Source organism: Buteo buteo, chromosome 3 (genome assembly GCF_964188355.1).
Source record: "Buteo buteo chromosome 3, bButBut1.hap1.1, whole genome shotgun sequence".
Lineage (NCBI taxonomy): Eukaryota > Metazoa > Chordata > Aves > Accipitriformes > Accipitridae > Buteo > Buteo buteo.
Genome location: NC_134173.1, coordinates 26,563,006 through 26,577,692, shown reverse-complemented (window position 1 = coordinate 26,577,692; position 14,687 = coordinate 26,563,006). Strand labels below are relative to the sequence as shown.

The 14,687-nt window shown below is 39.9% G+C and overlaps 1 protein-coding gene across 2 annotated transcripts in view; it reads right to left on the bottom strand.

Moving 5' to 3' along the window:
• Positions 1-14,687, bottom strand: part of GREB1L (GREB1 like retinoic acid receptor coactivator) — a 144,280-nt gene that overhangs the window by 21,212 nt on the left and 108,381 nt on the right. For both annotated transcript variants that reach the window (XM_075023100.1, XM_075023099.1), the window contains 5 exons: positions 11,252-11,449; positions 9,151-9,331; positions 7,638-7,830; positions 5,526-5,659; positions 3,003-3,342 (listed from right to left, as the gene is read on the bottom strand). In XM_075023100.1, the coding sequence (XP_074879201.1) occupies positions 3,003-3,342; positions 5,526-5,659; positions 7,638-7,830; positions 9,151-9,331; positions 11,252-11,449 (1,046 nt within the window). The remainder of the gene's footprint in view (positions 1-3,002; positions 3,343-5,525; positions 5,660-7,637; positions 7,831-9,150; positions 9,332-11,251; positions 11,450-14,687) is intronic.

Here is a 14,687-nt window from a genome sequence, read left to right as displayed (position 1 = left end):
TCCTTCTTTCTTATTAATAACAGAAAAAATCAGTTCTGAAGAAGACTGTTACCTAGCTGAGGCACAGAATGTACTTTGCTGAGTCATGACAGCAAGCCTAACCACTCAAACTGCCCATTAAAAATAATATATATATTACTCTTCTCAGCACAGATGTGCAAGATGAGACGCAGCTCTCTTGACAGAGCAACAAGACTTATGAAAGCTTTATGGAAAACATACCTTGCAAGAAGAACCCTATCTTGAATTCCGTCTTGGTTCTTCTAGTCTCAACCTGTACCCTTGACCTGTTCTCTCCTTACCCTTCCTCCTCCCCAGAAAGGCAATGTTTTATGAGTAATCTTCTCAGGCAGATGAAGGGGATTGAAAAGGAGGACTCACTAGTGGATCAGTGATTCAGCATGCCATTTGACCTTTTGAAAATTTCCACTGAAAAAACCCTACGATTATTTCTTTCTTAGCTTAGAAAGAGCACAATTTGGAGTAATATTCCCCTTTTCTGCTATGGCTCTATTCTCCTTCCCCTGATTTCAGCATCCTCTGTATAACATGTTCACAGCAAAAAATTATTTCTCCAACTACCTAGCAACATCTACTGGCTCAGTAAAGCAGCCTCAGCAGCAGAGAGGTATTTTCTGCCTCATCAAGGTTAGTCTTGCTGTGTGTTATCCTGCCTCTCCAGTGACAGAAGTTTCTGCGAAAGTGCATGGCTAGAAAAAGAAATAAGGGAATACAGATACAAAGCTGATTATCTTTCCGCTAGCCTAAGGACTTAAAAGAAGCCTGAGTGCCTGGGGCTTTGGGCTGTAAGCTTGCATACAGAAGATGTATTTCTTGACCATCTTACTGAGAAGAGAGCTACAGCCCTCTGGGCTCCTCACTTTTGAATGCCTCCCAAACAGTTTGATTCTTGTTACACTTAAAGTGTATGCCATGACAGCATGCCTCATCAACAAAATAGTTATTTAAATTATTTTCCATCTCTTTCTTTCTGTACCTCTGGGTATTCCATCCCCCTTGAAGCCTGGCTCCCTAATGGAGAGGACTGGCCTGTCTGGCTGGCCAGAGGGCTGGTCTGACAAAGTGGGGAACAGTCCAGCTACCAGCACTGCAGAGACAGCTGCCCACCCTCCCTGCACTGCTGTGGTACCACACATGCTGCTAAGGCCCTCTTAGGGAGAGGGGATAAGTTAAGTCAAACTACAATTGGGGTCACTAACAGCTATAAAGTTGCCCTCCCTGCTGCTGACAAAGGTGAGGATAAAGTCTTACCCTCCCTGCGACCAACAGCAGTTATTGGTGGGACCAGCATTTAGAGCCTCAGCCTCACCAAAAAGCACTCACTAGCCTCATATTGCTCTCCCCCTCCAGAAAAAAGGGCCTGGGTGCTCATAGTGGAAACAGGCAGCAATGAGTTCCCCACTTGCTTTAGTCCTCCAGCGTCAGTACTCCATCTAACGTCAGGAGAAAAGCCAAGAAGCACGGAGACTAAATCAAAATTGTCTGCAATAAACTAGACTCAATAGTAGCATAGCTGATGAATTTTATAATGGGAATCAGCTGCCCAAATGTATGCTCACACCATTTCAGATACCCTGTGTTATCCCAGGCATCAGACTACCAGGTATGGCAGGCCAGCACAAGACTCACAGGTGACCTTCATAATTCTGGAGTGCCACTGGGATAACCCACCTAAAAAGACACTACAGGCTTATCTTTGAGCAACTGAATTCCTCTCCTCACTCCCTTCACATAGGCATGTTTCAGAATTGAGTGGGTTTTTTCTAGTCACCTGCAAGGAAAGAAACAAGTGCAGAATCCTACATCTATGTTTACTCTGAAAGAGCATCTTATGATGTGGGGGAGAGGCATAAGAATTATTTAGAAGTTTTTTCATTCTCTGCCTGATCAAATTCATCTATTCCAGATCAATGGCTACATGGATATTCACCTGCAACAGCTTCACACTCAGTCTCGATCTGCACTAAAGGCTTCATGGGCTCCAGCAACATGTAAGGGCTGCAACCCTTTACAGCACAGGGCCATAAATAAGCCCTCACAGGACTCACACTCCAAAATGATTTAAGGTTGGAATTGACGCCTAGCCAAAAAAACCCAGCAGCACAGAGTTGCTATCTCACATGTTTTCTCCTTCGTGACTACTACTTTCCCCTCTTCCCTCTTCTGCTGCAGACAAGGTTTGAGAAGCAGAGGTGGTGGTATCTTCTTTAAAGGACATTTTATCTTGTTGTAGGCAAGCTCTTTAAGAAAGGCTCACAAAATTCATTCCTTGTCTATGTGGTTTTGAATACACTGTATAACTCATAGTAGGAAAGGAAAATTAATATCTCTATGAGGCTTAGAGCAAGGATTAGGACAGATAACCAGAATTACTTTTAGGCTGGTACCTAAGGCAGGCAGTCCATTTCCCTTTGCTTAATGTAGTGAGGAATTAATTCAGGAAGTGGGTTTGGCTAGTTGAACCATGCTCTCACAAATCCATGCAAAAGTTTAGCTTGGTGCATATATGCTGTGCAGAAGAAGCTTTCAGTGTGCAGTGGTTGAAGAAAAGAAGTCCATGACAAACAGAATACTTTACCAGTTATCAGAAGGGCAGAAGATGGATGGACAGAACAGACAACAGATACACTAGACAGACAGATAAGTTGGTGGAAAGAATTAGTTTGCCTAAGGAGGTCTGAGCTCTGCTTTCTGAGATTCAGAGACGAAACTTATCTGACTCATGCTGTTATTCAACTTTAACAAGAGAGATAACATCCAGTGTTTGACTTCATGGGCCAGTAACAGTTCAATTTTCTGCCAAGTTTCTAAATCAGTTATGCTCATCAAAAGTACAGTAAACTTTCATGGAGACAGATACAGAACATGCACCCTTTTCCTATAGAATAATAACCCATAAACATGTGGGAAAGAACACAAAATGTGTACGACAGTCAGATGACTACAACGGGCATACAAAGATATACTTAGCTTCTGCTAACCTTCAACCGCGTCACAAAGTGTTTTGCGACAGTAAGCTCTGAGGCAGGATTCCCAAGGAGGATCTCAAAACGATACTGCAGACCTAACTTGTCTCTTACTTCTTGTAACCTCTCCTTGGCCAGCATGGCTAGTTGCACAGATGGCACCCTAATGACAAGCATGTGGCCACAGCCATTCTTATCCTTTCCTGGAGAAGTGATAAGGTCATCCATTATGCTGAGTGTTTCAGGTGTGCTGTGATCTCTTAGTGAGGCCATGGTCGTGAGAGCCATCAGAGCTTGGGAATACTGCTGAATGAGAAGGTAGCAGCGAATCACCATGCTGTGCAGCCGTGGGTACCTTTGAGGAGATACAGTTCTGCATTAGCACATGCAAAATCACAGCAATGTCTGAAAATTGGCCAAAACCCAGGACCACGTGGTAAAGTAGTACCCATTTTTTCTGTAGAACTCAAAGAATGAAGCCTTTGATTTTCATGGACAATAATTTTGCACAAAATCTGTTTTTCAAGTAAATGCATATAACAGTCCAAATGCAGAAGATAAAGAGCCAAGTAACTCGAGTGCTCAAGTAACTGGAATTACAAACTTCTGTTACCTTCGTTTGGGCCAGAATTTCAGCTAAAGATATTTAACTTGATGTAGATACAGATCATCTCAGATCCAGTTCACTTTAAGAGCACAGGCTAATAATTGGTTTGCTGTCCACAAGCTACTTCTTCTACGAACTTAGAGGACCATTGCTGCTTCAAGTGGTTTGTGAGAGAAGTACTTCATAATTTCACATCTCTCAACTTCTCACCAGAAAGTTAGACTTACCAAAAGAGATTGCTGTCTCTGAGCCAAATCTGAACTTCCATTTTGCCTTTTAACTTACACAGCCAATGTTTCTTTCTCATCACAGCTATGTGCAGTGACAACAGATATAAGCTTACAAAGTAAAATGCTAAGAAAAAAAATACTAAAGCCTAGTCAAGCAAAAAAGCACTCCATTTCTAGGCATTCCCCATAAGTTCACTCACCACCATAATACAGAAAAAACCTATGCTATCATGACTTTGAGCGCTAGTCTTGCGCCACAGAAATCCGAATGACTAAACCAACTAAAAGCTCCAAATTTCTCTGGCCTCTTGAGTAATTTAATAGATATGGGATCCATTTGAATAAAGTTTTGTGTCTGTCTTTAACCCGTAGGTACAGCAGCTAGCTCTGTGTACCATAAGCCAGTCATTAAATGGATAAATTTTTAAAGCACTTTTTACTCCTCCTCCCATAAAAGTACCCACTGCACTTTTGCTACAAAAACAAATGGCACCTTCTTATAATACCAAAATGTCTGCAATGTTTTGACTTGTAAGCTTGTACAGCTCACCCGCCCAGATGGAATAACGCACTTTCTTGAAAAGAGAGGCTAAATCAATAAACTGTGATGCAAAAGCATATCCTGGCTCCAAGGTAGAGGTTCACCTCCCATCAGCTTCTAGTTTTATCCTAACTTCATATCAGGATAGTATTTGCACATGCACTAATCCTCGTCCATCCTTTTCCCCATTCACATTTTAAGAACAGAAACAGAGCAACAGTGACCACTACCTCTTCCATTGGACTTGACCAGAAAGACTACGAGAAGCCTAAAGAACTGACGTATTAAGATTAACTGACCTTGTTATTATTTATCACATTCATTACTTACATATTTGTAGATAATAATAAATATTAAGGATTAATAATGTACTTAATTATTCATTTATGTTGCTGATTTAACATATTTGATATTGTATTTTACTTAATAAATATAGATACATTTACAATTATTATATTGACCTAAATAAAATAGGAAAAACAGTACTGAAGACAGAATAATCCTAGTCTAGTAAATATGAAAACACAATGAAAACTATAGTTTGAACTGTTATAAGAGATTTGTCCTGCTGAAACGCAGGATAGATTAACTCCACATTGCTGGAAACAACAGTATTGCCTTCATTCCTGTAATGTACCCATTTAGTTATATCGTGGATATGTGCTATGAAAGTAGATTGTTCAGGCAGCTGCAGGGTACTAATAAACCTCTTTCAGGCTCTGAGCTGCAGAAACCAAAACCATAGCCAACTAATGAAATAACAAAAATGATGGGTTTGAAATGACTTGTCGCTTACTTGGGCCACCACTGACAAGTCTGTTGGCAGTCTCAACAAGAGAGACACCAGAAGCGGTGAGGTATGAAACCTCTGGTACTTTCATAGCTTAGTGAGGGCTGAGCCAAAAGAAGAGAGCAGCATAGCTGAGCCTGGACTGCTGCTGAATGGGCCCAATCTCTTCTACAAACAATGAAGGAAATCCCCTCTTTCTTCAATAGCATTAACTTTGTTGCAAAAATAAAAATTGCACATACTTCACAGATTCCAAGATCAACATCAAAGGTCATCATGTCTTCATCCCCCTGTGATGGGGCTCATAAATATAATTGTATCCTTAAGATCCCAATTAAGCAGAATCCCAAGCTCCCATGTTACTATTTACCTTTCTAAAAGCGTGTTGACCATTTTTTCAAAGGTTTCATCACATCTCAAAAGGGGACTTGTGACTCCCCATTGGAGGGATTTGCTATATTCATTCAAACCAAAGTACAGTTTGTCTTCACTTGCTGCGTCATCCTGTTCCATACAGAGATAGCAAAACATAAGCAAAACTGGAACCAATTTTAATTTCTTTTGTCATTTAAAAAATAAGTGGAAAGTATTTTCCGAAGCAAAGTATCCTTTCTTTTCATTCATTCTCCCTCAGTGATGCTATTTGCTTGTTTCAAAGGACACAGTGAAATGTAAATGTTTTTTACTTAACTTATTTGTCTACAGCTAGGAAAGACAGACATAGCTCCTTCCAAATTTTTCAATGTATCTCCTACCTGTGATTGCAGGGGGGGTCCTAGAATGCTGCTAATTATTTTCTGACTCCCTATCTCTGGCTTTATATCTACTGAAAACTCTTATCTCATTTCTATTTAAAGCAGAACCTGAAAACAGAAGGATTATTAATTTCCAAAATTCTTCTTGATTGTCAGATTCTACACATCTCTAATGGCAATCAGAAACTAACAATTTCTTTGCTGAAATGTAAATCTGCAGACAGCAATCAGAAAGGCAGAATATTTGCTGCCTCAAATTTCACAAGGCCTTTGCCGGAAGCACAGCATGGTCTCCAGTGCATTTACATCACCAGTAATCACTAGGAATGTAATTTAATCACATACAGACTCCCCCTGTCCTGGTTTCAGCTGGGATAGAGTTAATTGTCTTCCTAGTAGCTGGTACAGTGCTATGTTTTGAGTTCAGTATGCAAAGAATGTTGATAACACTGATGTTTTCAGTTGTTGCCAAGTAATGTTTAGACTAAGTCAAAGATTTTTCAGCTTCTCATGCGCAGCCAGCGAGAAAGCTGGAGGGGCACAAGAAGTTGGCACGGGACACAGCCAGGGCACCTGACCCAACGTGGCCAACGGTGTATTCCATACCATGTGACATCACATCTAGTATAGGAACTGGGGGGAGCAGGCGCAGGGGGATCGCTGCTCGGGGACTAACTGGGTGTTGATCGGTGGGTGGTGAGCAATTGCACTGCGCATCATTTATACATTCCAATCCTTTTACTATTACTGTTGTCATTTTATTAGTGTTATTGTTATCATTATTAGTTTCTTCTTTTCTGTTCTATTAAACCGTTCTTATCTCAACCCATGAGTTTTACTTCTTTTCCTGTGAGCAGCTGCGTGGTGCTTAGTTGCTGGCTGGGGTTAAACCACGACACCCCCTTTTTTGTGGGTTATTTTTTTTAATCAGAAGATTGAAAGTTGTTGATTTTTTTACTTTTGGGAAATTAAAAATTGTCTAGACCATTTTACAGAAGGTCACCACATTGGCTTACGTCAACAATCAACTAAAAAGCAAACTTTGAATATTCATTCACTCCCTCATTTCCACTATTCTGTTTGACTTTAACTATTTTTTACAGCTACCACTTTAAGACACTTTACAGACACCAGTGGCCCACTCAACACAGTAAAGTCAAACTTGATATAAGTATAACAAAGAAGGAATAGGAGAAAAGGATATTTTTAAAGCAGGTTTAGCCAAAACATCCTCAGAATCAGCTGGCTGAAATGGTGAAAAAAAATAATGGGGCAGAATGTCGAACAGACCTTTCCCACCTCTTCTCTGCACAATGACAGCACCTACTACCCAGCACCCAACTTTTATTAGTACCAGAGAAGTAATGAACAGATTTGACAGGCTATGTGACATATAACTTACAGTCAAAAGTCAGACTGCTTGAAAATGGACAGCCAGCTCCAGAGCTTTATGGCATGTCTACATAGCTTTGTCTGACCAGAGCATAGAAAGTAATGTCTCATACTACATGACTGGCCAAAGAAAAATGTGCAGTTCCTGGACCTAAATGTCAATGCTACTTCCACCATCAGCATTCCAGGGCTATGTATCTAGAGCCTGAGAGAACAAGCTCCAGCAGAGAAAGAGCTCCCTTCTAACAATTTTCTTTAATATGCCTCTACAAGATTCCTTTAGGCGTGAAGTCCACATTAAAATTCACAGTTAAAATTAACAATTAAACACTTACCACAGTGTCAAATTGTATCCAATGTACCTCATTGCTAGAGCTGATCCTGGACTGCTGCGTTTGCAAGGCATAAGGAAAAGAGCTGACCTGAAGAACAAGGAGGTTGAATGCTTCAAGGACCTCCCTGCAATTAATAACTCTATCAGCCAGACCATGACTAGGCTCACCATGTGACAGGGAACTTGAAATGGCACTGCAGAAATAAGAATGCAAAGAATTGCCTTACTGACATCCTGAGATTCAAAGGATTACTCTCTTCCTACAGAAAAATCTCCAAATGATCATGACACTGAGAATCACAGCTCAAAGATCTCTTTGGAAGGATGAAAGATGTCAAAACTATTTGAGTGTTCTCTGTGGGTAGACTCAGGCAACAGAGGGGAAAAAAACAATAAAAAGGCCAAAATCTGCTGACAGCGAGAAGGTGAATTAGTGTGCCAATTTAAACGAGCATTGGGTGGAGGAGACAAAAAATAAGCCAAAGCTGATGAAGCCTTCTCACTAAGAAACACTGTTGCATGAGTTGTGGTTTTAGGATATAGTAACAATTTTACAAAATCCAGTGGATTTTCCAGCCTGAAACAACTCATTTCTAAAAGACTGGGGAACCTCATAGTTTCCTGATGTCCTGATTTTCAGCTCCTGGAATTATCTTTGCCTCCAGAATATTCAGGAATTCCAAATTCAGTGTACAGCAATAACAGTAACAAAAATGTGATGGTAGGGATAAGGAAGGAAGAATGTTGCTTTTATCTGTTTTCAGCTGTCCTTCAAGGAATGTATTTTATTATAACTCTGATATTCAAATGAATCCCACAGCCTTATGCACCATGTCTAAATCACATTAATATTTTCCTCCTCAGTTTACTCCTGGAACAAGAGCAGAATAATAAGCTTTAGTTACTTCTTTCTTTTTCCATAGCAAAGTTGTGATTCAGTGTGAAGAAATGTTTTTGCACACATGTGTACGTGGTGGTGTGTTCAGATCTAATGCTGGCCAAATCCAACACAGCTGGGTTTTAAGTCCTTTTCTTACAGTAGCTAGGGTATTTTTCAGGTGATGCAAAGAGTTAAACATCTGTAAACTTTCATATATTAAAACCAACACTATCATCAAGGATAAAAACATGAATTAAAACATGAGTGGCTTGTGAACATGGGATAGATTTGGGTTTCAGTAGAGAAAAAGGGGCGGAATAGGAAAAAAAGAAGAGGAACAAAGAAAATTGCAAAATTCAGCTCTTTTTCCTGGACTTCAGTACCATACCACATACCCCTACAAAGTCTGTTAGAGATCCAAAAATCTGAAACTAGTCTCACCTATCTTCAACTGAATCAGAATTAGTTAACAAATATCATAGGCAAGCAAAAAAAGATTATTTCTGATTTTGAGGCACAAAATGCCTTAGGCCTAGAAAAAGCATCGGGCGTCTGAAGTGGTAAGTCTTTTGAAAAACCTAACTGAAAGATACTGGAAGAGGATGGTTTTCCTTTGGTAGATTGAAGTAGCTACCTTGTTAAATCCACGTGGGCATTGTCATGAACCAGCACAAACAGTGTATAGGGATTCTGCTTCACTCGTCTCATGAAAACTTCAAATTTTGTTTGAATCTCATTGTCTAGCCGAACCACGTATTTCTCGGCTCTCTGATATGCCGTTCCATTGTCTTCTAGGCCCAAGTCCACAAGGACACCTGTCAGAAAGAAGAACACAACAAAAATCTTTCCCTTTGAGTGCATCCAAAAGTGAAGTGTCAACGGTAGGTTGCCACATGTCCACCAATATCAGGACTTAGCCAAATCACTGATACAACCTAGTAAGACAATGATTATCCAAATGCATTTTCTCTCACAATTTGGACCAAAATGTGCTTCTTGGCTTCTGGATTTCTTTCAAAAAGTGGCTGAAGACCTTTCAAAGACTTCTCACATTACCAAAAAGAAAAAAAAACTTCAGACCTCCATAAAAATTTCCACATCAGTGCTCAGTTAGCTGTGCCTCATGATCCTAGGCCAAACTTGTCCACATTTGGGCAATACATTAATCTTTCTCAAGTCAGAAAAAGTTATTCTGACCTTTCTTTTGCAAAAAAATCATAAATTTATATAAAACTGACTCTCACTAATATCATATCACATAATTCTTTCATGCCTGCCTTTAATGTTACTGTCAATATAACTACTCTCTAACAGTCTTTGTAATGATAGATTGCCATCACATTCATAATGTAGGCATGATGTAAAGTATATGGCTTTGAACACCATTTGAATTAAAGAAGTAGCAATAAGCCACTGTGAAATGTCAGTCAACTATGTATTTGCCAGGGTCTTCATGATTTAAAAAAAATTATTTTAAAACGTAAAGTAAAAACCATTCATTTAAAAAAATAAATAAAACAAATTGGAAACCCTGTTAAGAGATATCAGAAGACCTCTGGTTTAGTGTAGCAGCAAATTAAGTAAATGTCTGAAGAAACAAGGAATGGAACAAAAAAACCTATGAAGTTATGTTAGAAAGGAAAAGAAACCCATACTCCAAGTAAACTATTTTATTCTTTTTGTTTTACTAGTAAAATAGTACAAAGCAGAGAAAAAAAATACAGAGATGGACCACAATATTGAGCAATATCAGAGCATATCTGCACAATCAAAAAGTGTGGGATTTGTTTAGTCTAGAGTAGAAAACAAGAGAGGAAAAAAGTCAACAGCTACCCAAAACCACTCATAGATGCATTACACCAGAACCTCATATTCATGTTTTTCAAATGTAAATGCAGAGGATTATTAGATAAAGCTGAAGCTAGAAAAAAAACCCCAAAAAACAAAAAATGTTCAGCTGATTAAAAAAAAATCCTAAATACACAACTATCCTAAGGACTTCATTACTCCCAGATATCAAGAGATCAAGAGCTAAAAAGGACCAAACACCTATACGGATAGTCTTTAGTTCCATTAGACAGCAATTTTCTCCATGAAGAAACCCTTATGCTTTTCTGGATACATGTCAGTCACTAACAGAGTGGATAACAGAGGTCATTCTCAAGGGAGACATATTCCATAACCTGTACACCAAAGCGTTCTTGTTCCTCTTGAAGCATTTGGTACTAACCATGGTCAGACACACAACTCCAGACAAGAAAACTCACCATTTGAATAAGCAAGGCAATTATTGTGTGCTAACGTGCTTGTATTACTCAGGCATTTATCTACCTAGTAAGAGAGCGTCCTGCACATACATCTGTGCTAATACATATGAGAGCATATGCACAAATGTGTACCTAGAACAAATAGCACTAACAAGTCTAGAGGACAAAAGATCTGAACAGCTGCACTTGCTTATCCACTCCCTCTCTTAACAGTTGAATGCTTCTCCAGGTCATACATTCCTCAGACCCGCATGAAAATGGCAATTTCTTTTGACAGTCATGTGGCACAGCTTGGGCCCAGTTTATGAAAGGAAGATATTTAGAATTCATCAACGATACCAACTAATGGAGCTAATATTGGACATGCAAAATACATGTTGGAACAACTTACTTCTCCATTTATACCAGATATGATTTAATATCACATACTTTAGTTTAACAGTCTCTTTTTCCTCCCCTCCCTTTTACCTGATTGTCGAATCCGTTGAAGTGTCTGCTGCACCAGGACTTCTGAACGAGGAACTATAACGATGAAGTCTACTTTGCTGAAGTGGCCCAGATCCAGGCTCTGATTGCCACTGTCTGCTATAGCACAAACCTGGGACAAGAGCTTTCTGGCAACTGTAAGCTGTGGCTGGTAAATTTGGAAGGTATCAACATCCAAATCTAGAGTGTGTTTGTTTGAAAAAGAAAACAGAACACAACAAGAAACATGTTTACTTCCCCCCCCCGATAAACATGACCCTCCAAATAGCCTACCCTCTATTATCAGAAAAAAAAATCAATCACCAGACTAAATCCCAACACTCTGGAGAGCTGGGTACAGATCACAAATGACAACTTCCTTTTTTTGATCAAAATATGATTACATGTCAGACCTCAAGTACAGCACTGCCCATTTTTTAAATGCCCTAAGCGTTTTGAGGATTTTTCACAGTGCAACCAAAGGAAGCCTCAATGACAACAGTGAAATGCATTCTGTTAAATGAACCAACACATACATAATATACATGCATAAACATACATAAATAATGTGTATATATGAGAAAAAAAATGTGTGTGTGTGTATATATATACACGCATCACTCTAATCCCCTCCTGAAACTTGCAGTTCTTCAGGAGCATCCCTCCATCACTCCTGCTGGGAGAACCAGCCATGGATGTTGAGGCTGCTGGGTGCTGAGATTGCTGGGCTGAGAACACAATGGGATGAGAGCCAGCACACCTATTAGTATGAGGAAACTGAGCCTGCATTGATGATCTTGCCAAAAAGACTCTAAAAGGACAGCAGGTAAGTTGGGTGTTCGTTTGTACATCAGCTCTACTCTGAAGTACTGAGCCCCACTCTAAGTCAGCACTGAGATAGCTGTATGTCTATATACTGACTGATAGTAATTATTGAGAGCAGCCCTGTGGAGAAGGACTTGGGGGTACTGGTGGATGAAAAGCTGGGCATGAGCCAGCAACCTGCGCTCGCAGCCCAGAAAGCCAACCATACCCTGGGCTGCATCCAAAGCACTGTGGCCAGCGGGTCGAGGGAGGGGATTCTGCCCCTCTGCTCCGCTCTGGTGAGACCCCACCTGGAGTGCTGCCTCCGGCTCTGGGGTCCTCAGCACAGGGAAGACATGGGCCTCTTGGAGCGGGTCCAGAGGAGGGCCACAAAAATGATCAGAGGGATGGAACACCTCTCCTGTGAGGACAGGCTGAGAGAGTTGGGGTTGTTCAGCCTGGAGAGGAGAAGGCTCCGGGGAGACCTTACTGCAGCCTTTCAATGTATAAAAGGGGCTTATAAGAAAGATGGGGACAGACTTTTTAGTAGGGACTGTTGCAATAGGACAAGGGGTAATGGTTTTAATGTAAAAGAGGGTAGATTTAGCCTAGATAGAAGGAAGAAATTTTCTGTGATGAGGGTGGTGAAACACTGGAACAGGTTGCCCAGAGAGGTGGTAGATGCCCCATCCCTGGGAACATTCAAGGCCAGGTTGGACAGGGCTCTGAGCAACCTGATCTAGTTGAAGATGTCCCTGCTTATTACAGGGGGGGGTGGGACTAGATGACCTTTAAAGGTCCCTTCCAACCCAAACTATTCTATGATTCTATTATACGCTACAAAGGGAAGATGAGCAATACACCTAGGCAATAAATCTCAATTATTGAAGGGGGCATTTATTTGTTTGGAGGTTTCTTGATTTTTTACAAAAGTTTAGTCTCAGATTTATTTGAACTTAATAAAGAGAACTGTGGGACTGCAGTTTTGCTTTCTATAGGCACATACCAGAACATTCACGTTTCCTCAAATAAAAACATGTTCCTATATTTCAGAATTTCCAGTAGGTAAATCCAATGACCAACAATCCATGTTTCACTAGCCCCTAAATATTTTCAACTTGCAGATGACCAAATTAAATCCTATAATGCCATTACATTTTTTGCTTATGTCAGTTTTTCTACTACAAATTAAATTCTGATTAATGGACTGCTTACCATAAAAATTGCCTAGGGTAAATTTCTTAAAAAAAACAAAGAAAAAACCCAAACCTACTGCAAATTTAATAAAAAAGAACTATTGTTGCTTTTTTAGGTAATAAACCACTTTATCAAATCTTGCAATTTACATGAAAATTGGAAGGTGTTTGGGGTGAAAACCTGGTATGTTAGTTTTATATAGACACATGTGTGTTTGTGCGCAAACTTATCTCCTGCTCAAACCTGCCTCAGTGTTCATTTCACTAGATCTACTATGGGAGAAAGGTCCCTCTCACTGTCTAGGAGACTTACCTCTCCTTTTTTTTTATTCAGGCAGACTCCCAGTAGCTTCAACCATTGTACAGCCATATTTAAAAGACAAAGCTAGCTCAGAATAATTGTTTGAGAAAACATGAATGTTTAAAAAAATACCACTGCACATCATTACATAGTAAGAACAAAAAAAATAACAGAATCAAAAGATCCGTCTCCCTTCAAATTAATCCTGTGAGGAAGCTCAAGGCTTGTCCTTCTGGGGCTGCCAGAACAAAGTACCTGGCAGCCTTCCTGATTGGGTCTCCTGATCCATGTGGAGACTATCAACCACCTTGCTTTCATTCAGAACTAACACTGAGCTGATTAATTTAAGCTAACTAATGTGAATCAAGAGTATACCTTTCTTTCACAGTGAAAAAGCTTTACTGGAGGTTGAATTTGCTTTGATACTAGGCCTAAAAGAATCTCGGTGTTCACAACAGCTCAGTGTATCTTTTACCATTACTGTCATATGAAAAGGAAAGTATGGTTAAAGCTCTGAATAATGGAAGAATTTTAAAGTGGGAAAATGGTAATTAGCATTTTTAGACAAGAAATCCTAGCTCATCTTTTGCACCTAAGTATCTCATCCCATTACGCGGAATAAGACACATCTCTTATTTATAAGCAAATTGCAGATTACACTTGCCTAGCACTTTCAGTCCAAGATCTTAAAACACTTTCCCTAGAAGTTTAAGCATCAGAGCACAAGTCTGTAGTACGTATTATTACCATTTTACATGTGGAAAGTGAGGAATATCAGAAGTTAAGAAACAGGAGGACACCTGGAGATATCAGCACAAGAACACAGTTCCCCTCTGCCTTAAACCCAAGATTACATTCCTTTTCTAGGTGCAAAAGGGTGAGATGAGTTCACATTGCCAACGTTAAAAAGGAACATCTTCCCTACTCTGCCCAGCGCATTAACAGAAGGTGACATATTTTAGCTTAAGAATTACAAAACATAGGGGAAAAAAGTTGTTGAAGTTTACTACAGAGACTTTCTGTCTGAGAGACTGCTGTATTACTACATTCAGGTGGTAGTATTAATATTCAAAGGTTGGCACACTGACCACAGCTGTGCCCTCAGACTCTTCTGAGGCACATGCATTTTGACATTTAG